Source organism: Phalacrocorax aristotelis, chromosome 10 (assembly GCF_949628215.1).
Source record: "Phalacrocorax aristotelis chromosome 10, bGulAri2.1, whole genome shotgun sequence".
In the NCBI taxonomy this organism is placed as follows: domain Eukaryota; kingdom Metazoa; phylum Chordata; class Aves; order Suliformes; family Phalacrocoracidae; genus Phalacrocorax; species Phalacrocorax aristotelis.
In genome coordinates this window covers 25,030,302-25,045,771 of record NC_134285.1, presented here as the reverse complement: position 1 = coordinate 25,045,771, position 15,470 = coordinate 25,030,302, and the positions used below count along the sequence as shown (strand labels likewise).

General features: G+C 44.9%; 1 protein-coding gene across 1 annotated transcript in view; it reads left to right on the top strand.

Moving 5' to 3' along the window:
* The window catches only part of LOC142062838 (syntaxin-binding protein 4-like), a 46,514-nt gene extending 35,652 nt beyond the window's left edge, over window positions 1-10,862 (top strand). Inside the window, exons 13-22 of the mRNA XM_075105927.1 lie at window positions 1,803-1,899; window positions 3,057-3,184; window positions 3,737-3,829; window positions 4,384-4,449; window positions 4,546-4,734; window positions 5,004-5,120; window positions 6,310-6,359; window positions 7,217-7,347; window positions 8,687-8,744; window positions 9,546-10,862. Of these exons, the coding sequence (XP_074962028.1) occupies window positions 1,803-1,899; window positions 3,057-3,184; window positions 3,737-3,829; window positions 4,384-4,449; window positions 4,546-4,734; window positions 5,004-5,120; window positions 6,310-6,359; window positions 7,217-7,347; window positions 8,687-8,744; window positions 9,546-9,651 (1,035 nt within the window). The 3' untranslated portion in view covers window positions 9,652-10,862. The remainder of the gene's footprint in view (window positions 1-1,802; window positions 1,900-3,056; window positions 3,185-3,736; window positions 3,830-4,383; window positions 4,450-4,545; window positions 4,735-5,003; window positions 5,121-6,309; window positions 6,360-7,216; window positions 7,348-8,686; window positions 8,745-9,545) is intronic.
* The last annotated feature ends 4,608 nt before the right edge of the window (window positions 10,863-15,470 follow it).

Below are 15,470 nucleotides of genomic sequence, written 5' to 3'. Positions count from 1 at the left end.
ATTGTTTTTCTGTGAAAGAACTGATCGAGACCTTTCAGCTTTGATTCTTGCTCCAGTCAGACATGTGAGGACTGGGCCAGGTACTAGCATAGGGGTCTACGTGCTTGGTTTTTGGGAGGGATTAAAAAATGCAAGCCTGAATAGCAATAGGCTAAGAGAAGCAGCCTGCCTGTTTGCACAGAACACCCTGATCATGTCCGAAGGGGCATTTAAACACACCTTGGTTTATCTTGGCTATTTCTCAATGCTCTGGGGAGCTCCAGAAATCTCCTCCTGGCAGTTGCATCTCCCTTGGATGTAATGCATTTGACTCAAGGCTACAGGTGCAGGCAGCTGCCCTCCAAACTTTCTGGTGCTGCTGTTGCTGCTGGGGTGACCTCGGGCAGCCTGGTGTGGGCGAGGGCAGGCTGAAATATGAGATATTTCACTGAGGATCCAGCCGGAACCGCTGCTCCTTTCATAATTTTATGGAAAATATATTCCAGGGGTCCCATCAAAAGGCAGGGCATCAAAGAGCTGCCCATTTGCTCACCAACACGCTGGTGAAGAGCAGAGTGCCCTTGGAGAGACATGCTCCCAGGTATTGCTGGATTTGGGGGTGAGGGGAGAGCGTAGGAACGCAGCCCCTTCTGCAGGGCCGGGGACTCCAAGGCGAACCCGACGCGATGAGCTTCTGCTGCCACCCGACGGCAGATGCGGCGCTTGCCCTTCTGCTGCTCTCGCCTCCCGAGAGGGCAGCACGCAAAGAGGAACGTTCCTTTAAGCCTGCATAATTCTCCTAAAGTAGGATTTAGGATTGCATTTTCACAGCGACCTCTGCTCGTCATGGGTATAAAAGCAGCTCCTCTTTGGTGGGAGGATTGGGGGCGCTTGGCTTCCCCTTTTTAAAGCCAGTGTTATGAGTGGGCAGCTGCAGTGGTGCCAGGGTCACGCACACTGACCAGCACAACCTGAGATGGTTTTGGGGTGGCCCACACCAAATGCCAACACCTGCAGCCTGAGGATTAGGGCATCCCGAGCCCTGGAGCCTGCAGCACTGCCTTGTGCAGGGGTGGCGGGCAGAGGAGCAGGCGGTGGGACTCAAACGGGCCTTGCAGGCAGCGTGTCAGAGCAGATGGGTCCCATGGGCTTGCTGGTGATGGAATCGAGAGCAAGGACTCATGTCCATCCCTCTTCCAGGGGACCATGCAGGAGGTGCTGTACATGTGTGAGCAGGAGCCGCAGGTGCAGCCTGGGACAGGCAAGTGTTTAACTTGCGCTCTTTCCCAGAGTCTGCTGAGCTTGACTTTGTCTTTTAAAAGCTGCCTGGGGTTGAATTGATAAATATCAGTAGGAGACAGGGCATCAGACATAATGAGAGAGCAAAAGGTACAGTGGAGAAAGAGAATGTTTGAATGTCTCCTGTTGGCACAGGAAATACTCTGTGAATAGCTTTTATTTTCTCGCTCCCAAACACAATTCCTGGGCATCAAAATAAAGAATGGCAGAGTTCTTGGCAGGTGAGCTTTACTACAGCTCCACTGGCTTTTGATAAAGCTCGTGACAGTTTTTCTTAGCAGCAAATCTGTATAAAATGTTCTTGGAGGGGTGTGAACATGTCCCTGACTTCAGGAACAGGCATTTCTGTACACATGTAAGAAAGAAGAGACTGGAAAACCAGCCCAAGCCTGCTCCTTTGGGAGATGCTGCCTGGAGAGCCACTTCCAGCAGAAAACCCAGCACCAAGTATCTTCCCAGCACCTACTTCAAAGCATTATCTTTCCAGTATTTTTCTTTTTAAAGGCTTAATGTTTCTGCTCAAGGTTCTGCAGTACCTTGGTCTGGATGTGACCGAGGAGAAGAAGAGGCAGTTACGGCAAAGTTTGACCACAGACTCACAGGGGACGGTGGCCTATGGAGGTGAGCAGGCAGCTCTGCACGTGATGGGCTTTTTCATTTTTGCATAGCTTTGCTGGAGGTTTGAGAAAGGAGAGAGGCATCTGCTGAAAGGTGGCAGGTAAGACACCCGGCAGGGTATTGATATAGCCTCAAAACAGCTAAGGAAAGTCACAAATACAAAAGAAGGTGCTTGGTAGAATCGTATGTAAAATGAAAATACAAGGAAGTCAGTGTGAGGGCTCACTTGCCTTAAAACCCTAGCTTGCCAAGCAAGAGCTGGCCAGAGGACACACAGAAGATAAAAGCCTGCTCTGCTTTCGGTGACCTGCCAGAGCATATCTGGCCAGCAGAGTCTGCTTCCAGAAGTTTTTTCACAAAAGTCAAAGCCATCAGCAAAGTCACACACACACCCCAGGACAGAACAGGCTTGCAAAGCACAACACCCCTTGGATGGATGTTTTTGTACAGAGTGAGTGATGGGACACAGAACCACACATCTCTCCTAAGAGCAACTGGCTTTGTTATTTCTGGCAATAGAAATAAGGATAATTAGGGGTATTTGGCAAATGTGCTGGCAGCGAAGATGCTGCTCTTGCAGAAAGGCTCTGGCTCCTGCTGCAGTGCAGGGGCTGAGGACTGGAGGCGCTGGGACCCCGGTGCCACCTCCCCTCCGCTGCACTGGCTCCCGCCTGTCCCTTGCAGCCCCTCACACCATGCTTTCCTCCATGTCTGAAATCAAAATGAGCCTAGATTTTCAGTTTTGTCCGTTTAACACCTTTTCTAAGTGCTGAAGTCATTGAGTTGTTTTTTGTTCAAATCAGCAGAATGAGAAATGCCAGCAGGTAGGTGTGTGCCTTTTGTTTGAGAAATGTGGTTTGGGCTTAAAATTTTAAACTATGATAGCAAAAACTCCACTGTGAAAATATCTGGGGTTTTTGAGTTTTAAAAATTTCATTTGTTTTAATTGGATAAGAAATAAGAGTCTGGTAAAGATTGTCAACAACTTATTTAAGCTTGGTGGGATTGCTGAAGAACCTAGGAGTTTTAGAGAAAACTGTTTGGCCTCTCTAAACCTGCTCTGCTTGGCTGTAAGTGGATATCCCCAGAATCGGCAGCATTTTCTCCTAACACACAGTGCTTTTCTCTCTCAGCCTGGTAAAACTGATTCTTTCTCGCAGATCTTCTCCAAGTGCTCAGGGATCTGATGCAGGACGAGCTGGACAAGGCTGGTCTGGATTCTAACTCCATGCTCTTCACGCAACACGAAGTGGCCAGTTTGCTGGATACATCAGCTTTTCACTCTCCGGTCAGCCAGTCCTCCTGCATTGACTCCGTGAATCTTCTATGTGAAATCCATGAAATTCTGAGATGGGAAAAGCTAAATTACCATTTTCTGATTGTTCTAAAGTTATAAAGAGAAGGCAGAACTATGCACTAATAATTTTGATGATAGGAAATTATATAAAAGACCTCAAACTTCTCATTTTTAATAAGGAAATAACAATATCTATGGGATGATATGAAGGAAGCTGCCTGGCAGTGATGCCGAAGGAAAATAAGCCATAATTAATCAATTCCAACTAATTTCACTTCATTCACAAAAGGAAAGTTCACTGTAGCACAGCTATTCCAGCTGTCAGGGATCAGAGAGTGAAATCCTGTGGGGTGAAAAAAAAACCCTGCAGTTGAATTATTTAATGTGCCCTTTGATCTGTTGCATAAAAATGCTGACTGCTTTTCAAAGTTATTTTGATTCATTGTTATTCTGGGTAAGGAAAACAATGTGCCTGCCATATAACCCCATGCTTGTCATAAAGCATAAGCGGTGCGTGATGCTGTCTGTCCCTCTGCCTTGCAGACCTTCGACGCTCTCAGCTGTAATGGCAATGAGGAGCTGGAGCAGCTGCAGCTGGAAATGATGGATCTGCGGCAAGAAGTCCGAAAGCTAAAGGTGGAGCCTCTTCTCTGAGCAGATTTCTTGACTGGTGCCTTCTGCTTTAGCTCGCTGTAGTTGTACACGAGGGTAATGGGGTGTAGCCTGTCCCTCTTAAGAAGTCACCAGTTTGCATTATGCACATTCCTCGTTACAAAGGAGACTCTCACCCTCAGCTCTCCTTAATTGCCTCTTTCTCGCTCTCAACCTCAAATGAAAACTTATTTGTACTGAAAGTATGCAGTCACTTTTTAGCAGTGGGTAAATATATTTAAAAGTCCAAAAACGTGTCTCACAAATAATTCAAGTCCATGAATAACAGAAGCACCGCCTGTCCTCCCATCCTGACCTAGCTGCAGATTGCCAGCATGGCTGTTGGCACCACGGTGGTGTCCAGGTGGATTTCTGCAGGCATGCAGGTCGCAGCCCAAAAAGCACTGTGGTGGGGGAGAGTGCACACGACTGCTTCTGTAAAATATTATTCTGGTGGGTAAGGGCTACAAGACCAGGGCATCTTCTAGAAAATGCCCTATCACTTGTTGCTTCTAATCTGATGAAAATTTTTTCCATAGTCTCTCCTGAAAGAGGTGGAAAACAGCAAGAAGTCAATGGAAGAGGAGCTTCAGAGACTGAACCAGGTTAGTGAAGAGATTGCTGGGGGCCTTGGGGTGGTTTTGGTGGTTGGCAGCCGAGGTGGATGTGGTGTATTCACCAGAACGTCTCACTGCTTCCAGAAAGCACTGGGGTTCCTCTCCGAGAACCGGACGCTGCACAGCAAGCTGCAGCTGGCAGAGGTCGTACAGAGACAAGCTCAAAGTGCAGAACAGGACTATGAGGAAGTGATCCACTTGCTGGAAGCTGAAATTGCAGAACTGAAGATGCAGTTGGTGGGGAAGAAAGCAAAACATGTCTCTGAAATAGAGGTAATGCAACCCCTCAGACTGGGGAAAAACCCACGGTTCCCCTCCTTCTATTTATGAAGGAGAAAATGAATGCAGCACATACATCATATGCTGTGTATGACCACAGGCCAACATATTCTCTGGGTCTGAGTTATAATCTGTATATATTCCACTGTCCATTCCAAAAGGATGGTGGTTTTCTGTTTGTAGCAAATGTCATAAACTCTTGTTTCAAAAAGCCACAACTGGACCATCATCATCACCTTTTTCTTCCTCTGGCCGTGTCTCAGGAGGATGTCCTGGAACTGAAAAGACAGTTGTCCCTGGCTGACAGCCAGTTACGAAAATCCGAAGTCTCACGGAAGCGCCTGGAAATCTGCAATAGGAAACTGCTCCTGTTTGTTCAGGTGAAGTGCTGAACCACCCCTGGTGCTGGTGGCATCACTGTGGCCTCTTACCTTAAGGGTGATTTTGCAAGTCCAAATAACTTCCTGCTCCATAAGCAAGAGAGTTTTTTTTTAATTCTATCTCATCCTAAAAAGGCACACTGCCTGTTGGTTAGGAGAAACTAGGGAATGAATTCATATATACTCATATACCTAAGAGCTATGTAAACACTGTGGTGCAGGTTTTGCCTGGTGACTCTGCTGTCCCTGGATCACCAGTCCCCCTGTAATGCTCTGGTTAAGGCTGCTCCAGGAACTCTGTTGGACATGATGGTCAAAGTCATATGTTTCCCTTTGTATAACTGAACGCTTGGTTCTCTACCCAACAAATGTAAACTTGAAGAGTGGTTTTGTTCTTCCAGTGGTTTTCCCCCTCAGATTTCCTGAAAAATTGCACACATAATTGCTTTAGTCTTTTAATTGACTATTCTTCTACTTCACTACCTGTATTGGGAATACAAGCTTGTGTAATTAGTAAAATAGCCACAACGGGATCACTAGTATTCAGTATATTTGCTACAGCTACTAGCAGCCTATCCCAAGGGCTCTTGAAATCAATAGGAAAGGTGGAGCAAAAGGAAGACTAGATGCTGTGCCCTCTGCTTCAGAGAAGGAAGAATTAAAATGCCTTTAGACCTGCAGTTTGGGGCTGGACTTAGGAAATGGATTTGACTTGGTCCCAGGGCCAAAGATCACTGGATTTTGACCACTGGAGCAAAATATCTTCCTTTTTTATACATTCCTCAGTAGTGTTTGAGAATTCACTAACCGTGCATGGTAATGAGTGTTTACGCGTGCAGGTACAATCCAGAAACCAGGGATTGCTAGTAGCAATGATGAAGACTCGCTGAAAAGTAGCCTGCAAAATTGTCCTTTGGAAGAGTATTTTTATGTTGCATTTCATATATTTTAGTATTGCCATTAAAAAGGCATAATTTAGATATGTCTGTATATCTGCATAGACTGTGAATATTGCTTGAGTTGCAAAAGGCCTTGAGACATTCGCTTCAAGGGCAATGAATAAGCAGAAGCTGATTACTGTCATATTAAATCTGATCACCAGGAAAAACCCATGGGGTTTGTTCTCAGGAATTATTCATTCCTACAAGTTTGAAACTTTGTTGTTGTTGTTGTTGTTGTTGCATGGCAGAACGTCCACAAGGTCCTGAGCGCACCCAGTCCTTTACCAGATGAGAAAAGGTAGGAGATGGCTTCTGGGAATCGTGAACAACAATATGAAATGGTCTTTTCTGACCTTTCTCAGGGGAAGGTGATTCACATATAACAGAGTTTTTAAACATACTGTTGCTTTGGAAGTGAAACCATGGGAGGAAGATGATCTGGAGGCTGCTGGTGGATTAGTACCTGGGGCAGGTTGGCCTCCGTTCAGGCTTTTTGGAGAATAAGGTGGAACACTCCTCTGGTTAAACTACTGTTGTTAGCAGAGCCCCTAAGCAGGTTGTTTCAAAGAAGCAGAGTTTTGACCCACCTGCTTTTCCCAACATACGTCAATTTTTGGCACTAGGACCATGTCCTTTTCTATCAGCAGTTACAGAAACTGATAGCAAAGAGCTAGCATGACTCTCAACCACATGCATGGTCGGAGAAATAAGAGTTCAGGCTTCTGGACTCCCTTTCAGTCTGAACCTGTCTCCTATCTCTTGGAAAAAATGTGTCACAACTGTAATAATGCTGGTGTGATTTTAACCGATGAACTCGTTGAAAGGTCACAGTCTCATTGATAATGACCAGCCCCTTAAAAAAGCGCCAGTTTTTAAGAATGATGGAATCCAGTTTTTAAGTTTCCAAGATGATTACTTCTAATATAACAAAGGAAAAATGTTTTTGAGAAATTCTAAAAAATGCATTGATATCTGTCTGTGATACAACAATGCAAGTATGTCTAAAAGAGAGTGTCCTGTGATGCTGAGCAATCGAGGTGCAATTCCCCCTGAATACACAGAATTTGTATAGAATATTCTTCAGGAGAGGCTGGTCAGGATTTTCAATGACCATTCTATGACAGAAGTATTGATGGCACTTTCCATATTTGTAAGAGTCAACAGTGAAACAGAAGAGGATAAAACAGGCGCAGTCTCAGATACATCTCTTCCGTCTTCAGATCTTGTTGACCTTTTGCTATCAGAAGCTAAAGAACTGTTAGCGCCAATCCTCTCCAACAAGGACGGTAAGCATTAAATTAACTGGAGAAACCTGAATCCAAACAAGTCTCAAGGATGTCTGTTAGTGTTATTTAGAGTTTCTAACACCTTACACATTTTTTGCCATACCAGTTAAGCCTCCCATACGTGTATTTGATTCTCTTACGGTAAACAAGATGCAATGCCCTCCGTGTACCCATGTGACTCATCTTTGAATCTGAAATGCAGACTTGCAGTGTAAGAAGTCAAAGGGTGTGACTTGTGCCCAGGGCTAGAGGAAAGGCATTTATCCGGGGAAACAAAACCTAACAGGCAGGAGGATGGTTTCACAGAAATGTAGAAATGCTGGTTGAAGGGGACTGCTGGAGACCAGGACTCAAATCTTCTCCTGCAGGTAGGACCATCACACTAGATGAGATCTCCAGTGGGTTTAGCCAGCTGTGCTTTCAGCCTCCAAGGATGGAGATCCACAGTCTTTCTGGATAATATGCTCCCAAGCTGCGTGATGCTCTGGGAAAAAGATTTTCCTACTATCTAGTCTGAACTCCCACAGGTGCAATCTGTGGCCACTGCCCCCAGTTATATTGTCTGCCACTGCCAAGAAGAGTTTGGCTCCGACATCTTGCTAATTGCCCTTGAAGTAGGAGTGGGTGCTGCAAGACTGCCTCTCAGCCTCCTCTTTGCCAGGCTAAACAAGCCCAGCTCCCTCAGTCCTCCCCAGCCTCTCCTTGCAGGTTATGAGCCCTAGGGCTGCCTTTGCTGGACCCCATCCAGCTTCTCAATTGCTTTGAATCAGGGATCCAAACCTTCGTTACGCCATCCAGGTATGACTACAGCAGTGCTGAGCAGAGGGGAATAGTAACCTCGTTGTTTCCTTGATGTATAAATCGGCCTAGACTTCCTTCCACTTACACGTCTGTGGATGGGAGAAAATCAGAGAAAAGACATCTAGCTCCATGGGAGTCTGAATTAACTCTGGGGCTCTGAGCTTTGTCCATGAGTGGTAAAAGTTTTTTGGCAGCAGTTATTTGGCCCCGCTTCTCTCTTTCCATGCAAAAGGAGAGTTTATGATCTCCTCCTCACAGTCAGGGGAGTGCACAGCCCCAGAGAGATGCTCAGTCTTTATTCTTTGATGCTATTCACCAACTAAACATGGCCATGGTCCAGCATTGTCTTTGTCTCAAAGCACAAGACATAAGGAAAATAATTGTAGCCTTTAAGGAGCACCTCTGATATATGAGTGTGTCAGGATTTTCAGAGTTCCTGCATCATTTAGATGTGCATTATCATAATGTAGCAATGCTACTTGCATTGAGCATGTTCTCTAACCCTTACTTATTCTTGGCTATGTGCTTACATTTGCAGCTTTGCCATGTGACAGGGACCAGTGCCTGCCTGTGGAAGGAAACCCAGATTACAAGGAGTAGGTGTCAAAACTGCTGTGGTCTATAATTTTGTCAATACACATATTAAAAGTTCCTGTTTGTTTTGTTGGATTTTCTTAAATCAAAATTTTTGCTTGACAACTTTTAACCAGATAATCTAGCAGAGGTTCTCCAGATGGCCATGTCAGAGAAATATGTCGCTTCCTAGACAGCAAGAGACTACCCACCCTGCACAGTGATGCACAGTGTGAATTCCTGGATATCCCTCTTATTTTCTAAAATATTCTTTTTCTTCCAGGCTAGATGGGAATTTACAGTTCTATTGCTTGTCTAGCTGTCGTTTTTATAGACCACTCAGTTCTGAGTAAGGGAAAAAGTATCACTGAATGTGTTAATCTTTTTTGTTGTGGTATCAAGATGCTGCGAAGTCCCAGCCAAGGAGATGAGGACAACATGGCTTTGTTTGGACCTTCAGTATCTTAAGAATTTCCCTAAAAGCTCTTAAATGGTTTACATTTAACAGAACTATGTCCTAAAGATATCTGCTCAAAGGGCACTTTGAGACCTAAATGTATACTACCACTGTCGTAGCTGATCACCTTAACTCAACCTGAATATCCACCAGCACCATTTTTTTAGTTAGGTACAAAGTAGACATTTACAAACCATGATTTCAAGGTTATGAAAAGCACTTTCAGACAAAACAGATGGCCACTACAATTCACTAGGCATGCAAGATCCGTGGCTTTCTCTTTTCTTTCCTAAATAGCCAGTGTTGCCTTCATGTTATCCTCTGCGTCCTTCTCCCAAACTACGTAAAATGTATTTCTCATTTTCAGCCATCTTCATCAGAAGACCACGTGGCCCCCTCCTCCAAGCCAGAACACGAGTGATCAACCACAGCCACCAAGTCCAACCAATGAACTGCCTAAGAAACCTACATAAATCTCCCATGGCTTGCTCCTGCTCTGAACTGCAGCTGTCCATAACACAGCTGCTGCTATGCTAGGAGATGGGAAGGACACACCATGGGTGCTTCAGCTTCCAGGCAAACCAGACTGAGAGACAAGCTTTCTAACATGAGACTAATTCTTCCTAACTACCCAAGACTTTTTCAGCACCCTCCCCTGCGCGTCTACCTCCGAGTTATCACACAAGGCTATTTGCTCATGGTTTTGCAGCTTTATAGGAAAAATATTCTCAAGATGCTACAAGGGCCTGAATTTCACTGGCAGCCTTTTAGAGCTTGTAGCCTGGGTAGTAAGAGGAGCATGAACTTACGCAAGGGACTCAGGGGTCTCCAACAGATTCCTTTTGGCATTTCATATGAAAAACCAAAGTATATTTAGAGACTGTAATCAAAGCAGCTTAATCTGTAGCATCCTATCTATCTTGGGATAGGTACTCCTCTTCTTATTCTTTTTGTAAAGCTTATCCCAGCGGCAATGCTTGAAATGGAAAGCACCAGCTCAGCTAGTCGGAGAAAGAGTGCAGAGATAGCTATATGCTACCTGTGACGAAGTACTGCTGAACACCACACACTCCCTGGAACACAACAGAGGACATAGTGAACATATTTCAGAAAAGGCCCGCAGTGTCACTTGGAAATTAGATACATGTGATGCAAGATTGTATGTGGTTAGCAATGAAAGGGGTAGAGATCTGAGATGAACACAAGATCCGGGAAATAAAACGGAAACGCTGCTCACAAGGCATTTGCTTTCTGGGTTCTGATTGTAGTTGCTGTGTTCAGTGTCTCTCAGACAAATACCCTGCCTGGGTCCATTTTTCCCTCCTCCTTATTTCGGCAGCTGGTAGCAAGATGCATTGAGAAGCTGCAGGAAAATGGAGTGCATTCTAGCTTTTACAAAGAAATGTTACATTTACTTTGAATCTGCTTTGGGGCGTTCAAAGCATGTGGATCCTTGATAGCCTAAAATAAAGGCTTAGAAAAAATCATGATCCTCACCAGTATCTACTGTACTCAAAGATATCACTTCGTAACTTACAGTTAACTAAAACTGTAACTGTGTGGTGGAACTTCACAGTCACATAAATAACCACTCTGAAATTTTGGTTAAACTTCATATTGTAGCTCAGGGTAAATGAAATCTTTTGAATGCATGCCTCAGGATATAAATTAAAGGACTTCTTTTAAAAGGAAACATAATTCTTTGGATCATTCTTTCTTCCTTCCCAGGAAGGAGATACTTTCAAAAAATATTAATCTCGGGATACCCTGTGGTTAATAGCTTTTTCCCCAGTGCTCTCTGTTTTGATGGAATGATAGTAAATACTGATGTTACTTGTGGGTTTAGCCCTATGGCTTTGTTCTCATCCCATGTGTTACACAGACAGGGCAAAGCTGCAAGAAGATGGGTAAGAGGTGCACAGAGCAAAATCCAGTCTCACCAGTTTGGTCTACCCTGTCTCTGGAAAAACATCTCCAGTTTCCCTGGGGTTAGTATGGCAGATACAGTCTGCTCCTAGCAGCATGTCTTCAAAAGCACTTGGCCAGAGGTTGCATCCCGGGGAGATGTCTCCAGCCACTGCCTGCCACACTTGCCAGAGAATAGTACAAACAAGATTTTGGGAAGTAGCAGGTCTTCAGCTGTATGGTGTCATTACCTACACCCAACGGCACCTGAGAAACCTAGTAGAAAAGAGACAAGTTACGGGGAAAACAGAACTATTTAGGCCAAACTTTAATCTGACGGAAGTCAATAGGAGTTTTGCTACCAACTCCAAGAATCATGGAATTTTCTCAAAATATGTGTATTGAACTCGGCCCCACTGAGTGCCGGAAGGGCATAACCCAGTCCTGTCCCAGCAGGGATCAGTTACATGGTCTGAAAGAGAATATGCTTGATGCTGTTTCCACAGCCAAGTGATTTGGATTTTAATGTCCCAAGAAAGAAGATTTTGTATAAAAGTATCACAGTGGTTGAGGGCTTGGATGAGACAAACCTGACAAAGCACAAACATCGTGCATTTGATGCTAACACACGGCAAAGGGTGGAAACAGCAAGATGCTGATCAAGGGCCGCTGTATTCTGTGTATCCTGAGCTGTCTGCCAGCAAAAGAGCTGTGAAGATATTAACCTTTTAAAAAGCCTAGACAGTTCTGTGCTCTGAGCTTACTGGCAACCTCCTTGGAAAAGAAATCCTCCAGGTTCCTATCAGCCACTGGAGATTCTTGCATTAAGCAAGGATCAAGCATTGTGTGCGCTTTCCAAAGCAGTTATATTTCATTTAATTAGTTTCCATTATTTTCTTTGAATTTATCATGTTCCTTTTGCCTTTGCTTCCAGCACAGAAAACTTTCCATTCTCTATTAATAGTGCTGTTAATCACTGCTACCTTTCCAGAGCAGTGTTGAAAGCTAAGACAGGATGAGAGTTGTGCTCCTGGAGGTGATGTCTATTTCAGTGACCCAGAATAACAAACCTGTGTCATGCTTTACTTCCAGGCAAGTGGAATTCAGCAGAACTCAGCAAGTCACAGGGTGCTGTCTCCTCACAGAGCTACCAAGAGGCAATAAGGGAAACACATAAAAGAACAAACAGAAGTCACAGAAAGAGAAGTCACAGAATATGTTGTTTAAGCAGGATGCATTCTATTTACACAGGGCCTGTCTAGCACTCTTGCAGAAAGCTGAATTCTACCTTCGTTCACAATATGATGGCTTGCTTGTAAGGCTGTGGAGAAGTGCTGCTGTTGTGACGCGCTGTATCTGTCTAAGAGGGTCCCAGTATGACTGACAGAAATGAGGAGGAAAAGGAGGAGTATTTCTGACAAAAATGAGTCTTGCCTGGTATCAGATCTTCCTGAGTGGATAAGATGGAAAATGGCAAGCGTTTTATGAGCCACCAGGGAAAATGCAAACAGTCCCTGTATATGGACATAATAGATCATGTTCAACACCTTGCACGTGTATAAACTCATAAAGATGCATTTAAAGAGCATCAGTGTGGTTAGCTGTTGACCAGGAACCTTTGGGGATTAAATATCTCTGTTGTGATGGTTTTATTTTGAGTTTTTCTTATACAAAGCAGAAATTCAGTTCTTAACCTTTGGTGGGTCAGAGGCTGGGAAGCCTCTTTCCCTAACGAAATAAACCAAACCAAGATACGACTGTCTAACTATGTGAACAGCTGCAGAAAAAGGGAAGGTTGGGCAGATAGCCACCTAGGCATTATCTTGAAAGGTGAATGTAGCAGAGAGCCATTAGCACACTGTTTATCTGCAGTCCGATGGGTCAGGTAACTAAATCGGCTGTAAACGTGCTGGACTAGAGTTTATTAGATCTCCAGTTTCCTCTCTGCCAGTGATCTCTGCCGTCTCACTGTGTGACCTTGGGCAGTGCATTTCATCTCAGTTTTGCACCAGAAAAATCAGGACTGACATTATCAGCTTCTGGGAGTGGCATGGGGAAGGCAAAGCCCCAGAGACCCATAGGATATTGGGTGCAACTTCTGGCACAAAAGGATCTGGTGAATGGTGTGGCATGATGTACTGCTGATCTATGTCTTCCCTGAAAAAAGCCTCAACATTTTAACTTTTGCTGGCTCTCAAAACGACAGACCCAACTTTTGCTTATCTTTTGTAAAACAGAGCTAGGTTAAGCGCTAAAAGGTTTCTCTACAGAGATGTAGAGGCAGCAGAGGTGAAAGCTAGCCCTGAACACTGCTGTGGAGTAGACTGGCATGTCCTTTCCCACCGCTGGAGGCTGCAGAGCCTTTTTCTCCCATCTCCACTCAGTGATCTGGGCGGGAGTGAAGACCAGTTCTAGACAGTGCAAACACATTTCCATGCTGCTTTAAATATGGCTCTTAAAAGCAGGTGAACTTTGCTGCTGAAGTTTTAAAGACCCTCTTTAATGATTAAGCAATGCTGATTTTCTAAGGGTTGTTGAACACATGTGAAAGAGGGCTGGAAAGCACCTTAGTGTGACGTGCAGAAAGGGCTGGACTGGCTGCATGATACTGCCTTTCTGCTACACCGTGATCTTTGTCCTGCACAGGGCTGAGTCTACCCCAGCATCTCCAAGACAGACCACAGAATTTTCTGGCCTCGCTGACTATAGCGTTGCCACAAACCTCCTCTGCAGCTTTTCAGGGGTCAGCTGCTTTCGTAAGGTAAGTAGGAATAACAATACCATGAACAATCCCTACAAGTTTTTTTCTGCATGTGATGTACCAGTTCACTAGAATTTCTGTTGAGCTTTACAAATTTACACCCACAGTCGAGGCATGAAAATCGAGAGGAAGAGAGTTTGCAGTGAAAAGCCCTTGGTAATGGGGGAAGTGGAGGCTGAATGGTATCTCCAGACCAGACGTCCTTCCTGGTAGATGTTCTCCTTTCTAACTGCAGAGACTGGCAGGAGTTCCTGGGCTGGGCTGCTATGGGGTGAGAACTTCTTTCTGAGCAGTTCCCATGAGACATACTGAGGGCTGAATGCCAGCCCGTGAGCCAAGCACCCTGTGCTTGTAGGTGGAAAGATAGAAAGAGACTTCAAGGCCCTTGGGAACACCAGGGGAGAGTTGGCTCTGTGTCAGGGGAAAAGGTAGCCTACCAACACCAGAAAATGCCGAAGTGACCTTTTGGCAGCAGGAGAAAATATATGTTGGAAAATGGGAATTATAGTCAGGGCTGCCCTGCTTTATTTATTTATAAAGTCAGCGTAGATGTTGCAGGCCTTGGATAACTTTGTGGCTTTCGATGCCCAGCTGTTCTGTAAAGGCCTCTAGGAAAAGCTGCCTGCTCTGACTCTACAGGCTGCAGCCTTGAGTGCTTTGAGATTTGATGGCTCTGTGGCTTCGTTGTTTACAGAGCAATATCAGGCTGCTTTCCTCAGTTTGAGATAGCAGAACATTTCAGGAAATATTGCTGATCAGAAATAGGACCACGGCTTCCTGAAATGTCTGCCCAGATAAAGGGATGCTCTACAGCTAGAAGTGATAAGGAGACAGGAAAAGAAAAAGCAGCAGTAAATGTGAGTGCAATGTTTTTCAATAACATCATGCAAAGTGGCAGCTGGTCCCTAGGGAGATCTTAAAAGGTGGCTTTGAAGGTGCAAAACATTCCCAGACTGGTCTCCTACATCCCTCTTCTCCACTTCTTGGGACCACATGTTCCTCCTGCCCCAGGCCCACACGCCTGCTCAGCAGCTGTCTCTTCCACCCTAAAGTGGCTGCAGCGTGGGTGTCTTTTCCTCCAGTATAGCCACGTCCTCAGGGACTCTCACCAGATGGTAACAACTGTCAGCTACAGCCTCACAGTTTGACGAACAGGGGCCGCGCTCACCATGTGCTCCGAAGCACAGGGCAAGTGCAGTCTCCCCAAGGTTCATGAAGCAACATACAGATTTTCAAAGATGGTGAAAGGAAAAAAAGGCTGAGAGGTGAGAATGCAATCCAGCACCCTCCTCAGCACCACTTAGCTGATGATCGCCTTTTACCTTGCTGGAAGAATTCAGTTACGGGAATGTTTGCTCAAAGTCTGAGTTTGTAGCTGTGCAATAAGTCACGCAGTACATCAGACCTTCACACAATGCAATGATACGAGTTTAAGGACTGAGGTTGTCACCGAAAACTGGGAATAAAACTCCTTAACACAGGGCATGATAAAAAGCAGGCATTACTTTATTCAGCACTGCGTGCATGGGGGATCTCTCCTCCTAGCATGCACCCCTACTGGAGTTCATTTTTGACATTTATAAATGACAGTTAACACACCATGCCTATCTAATACATAATCATTGA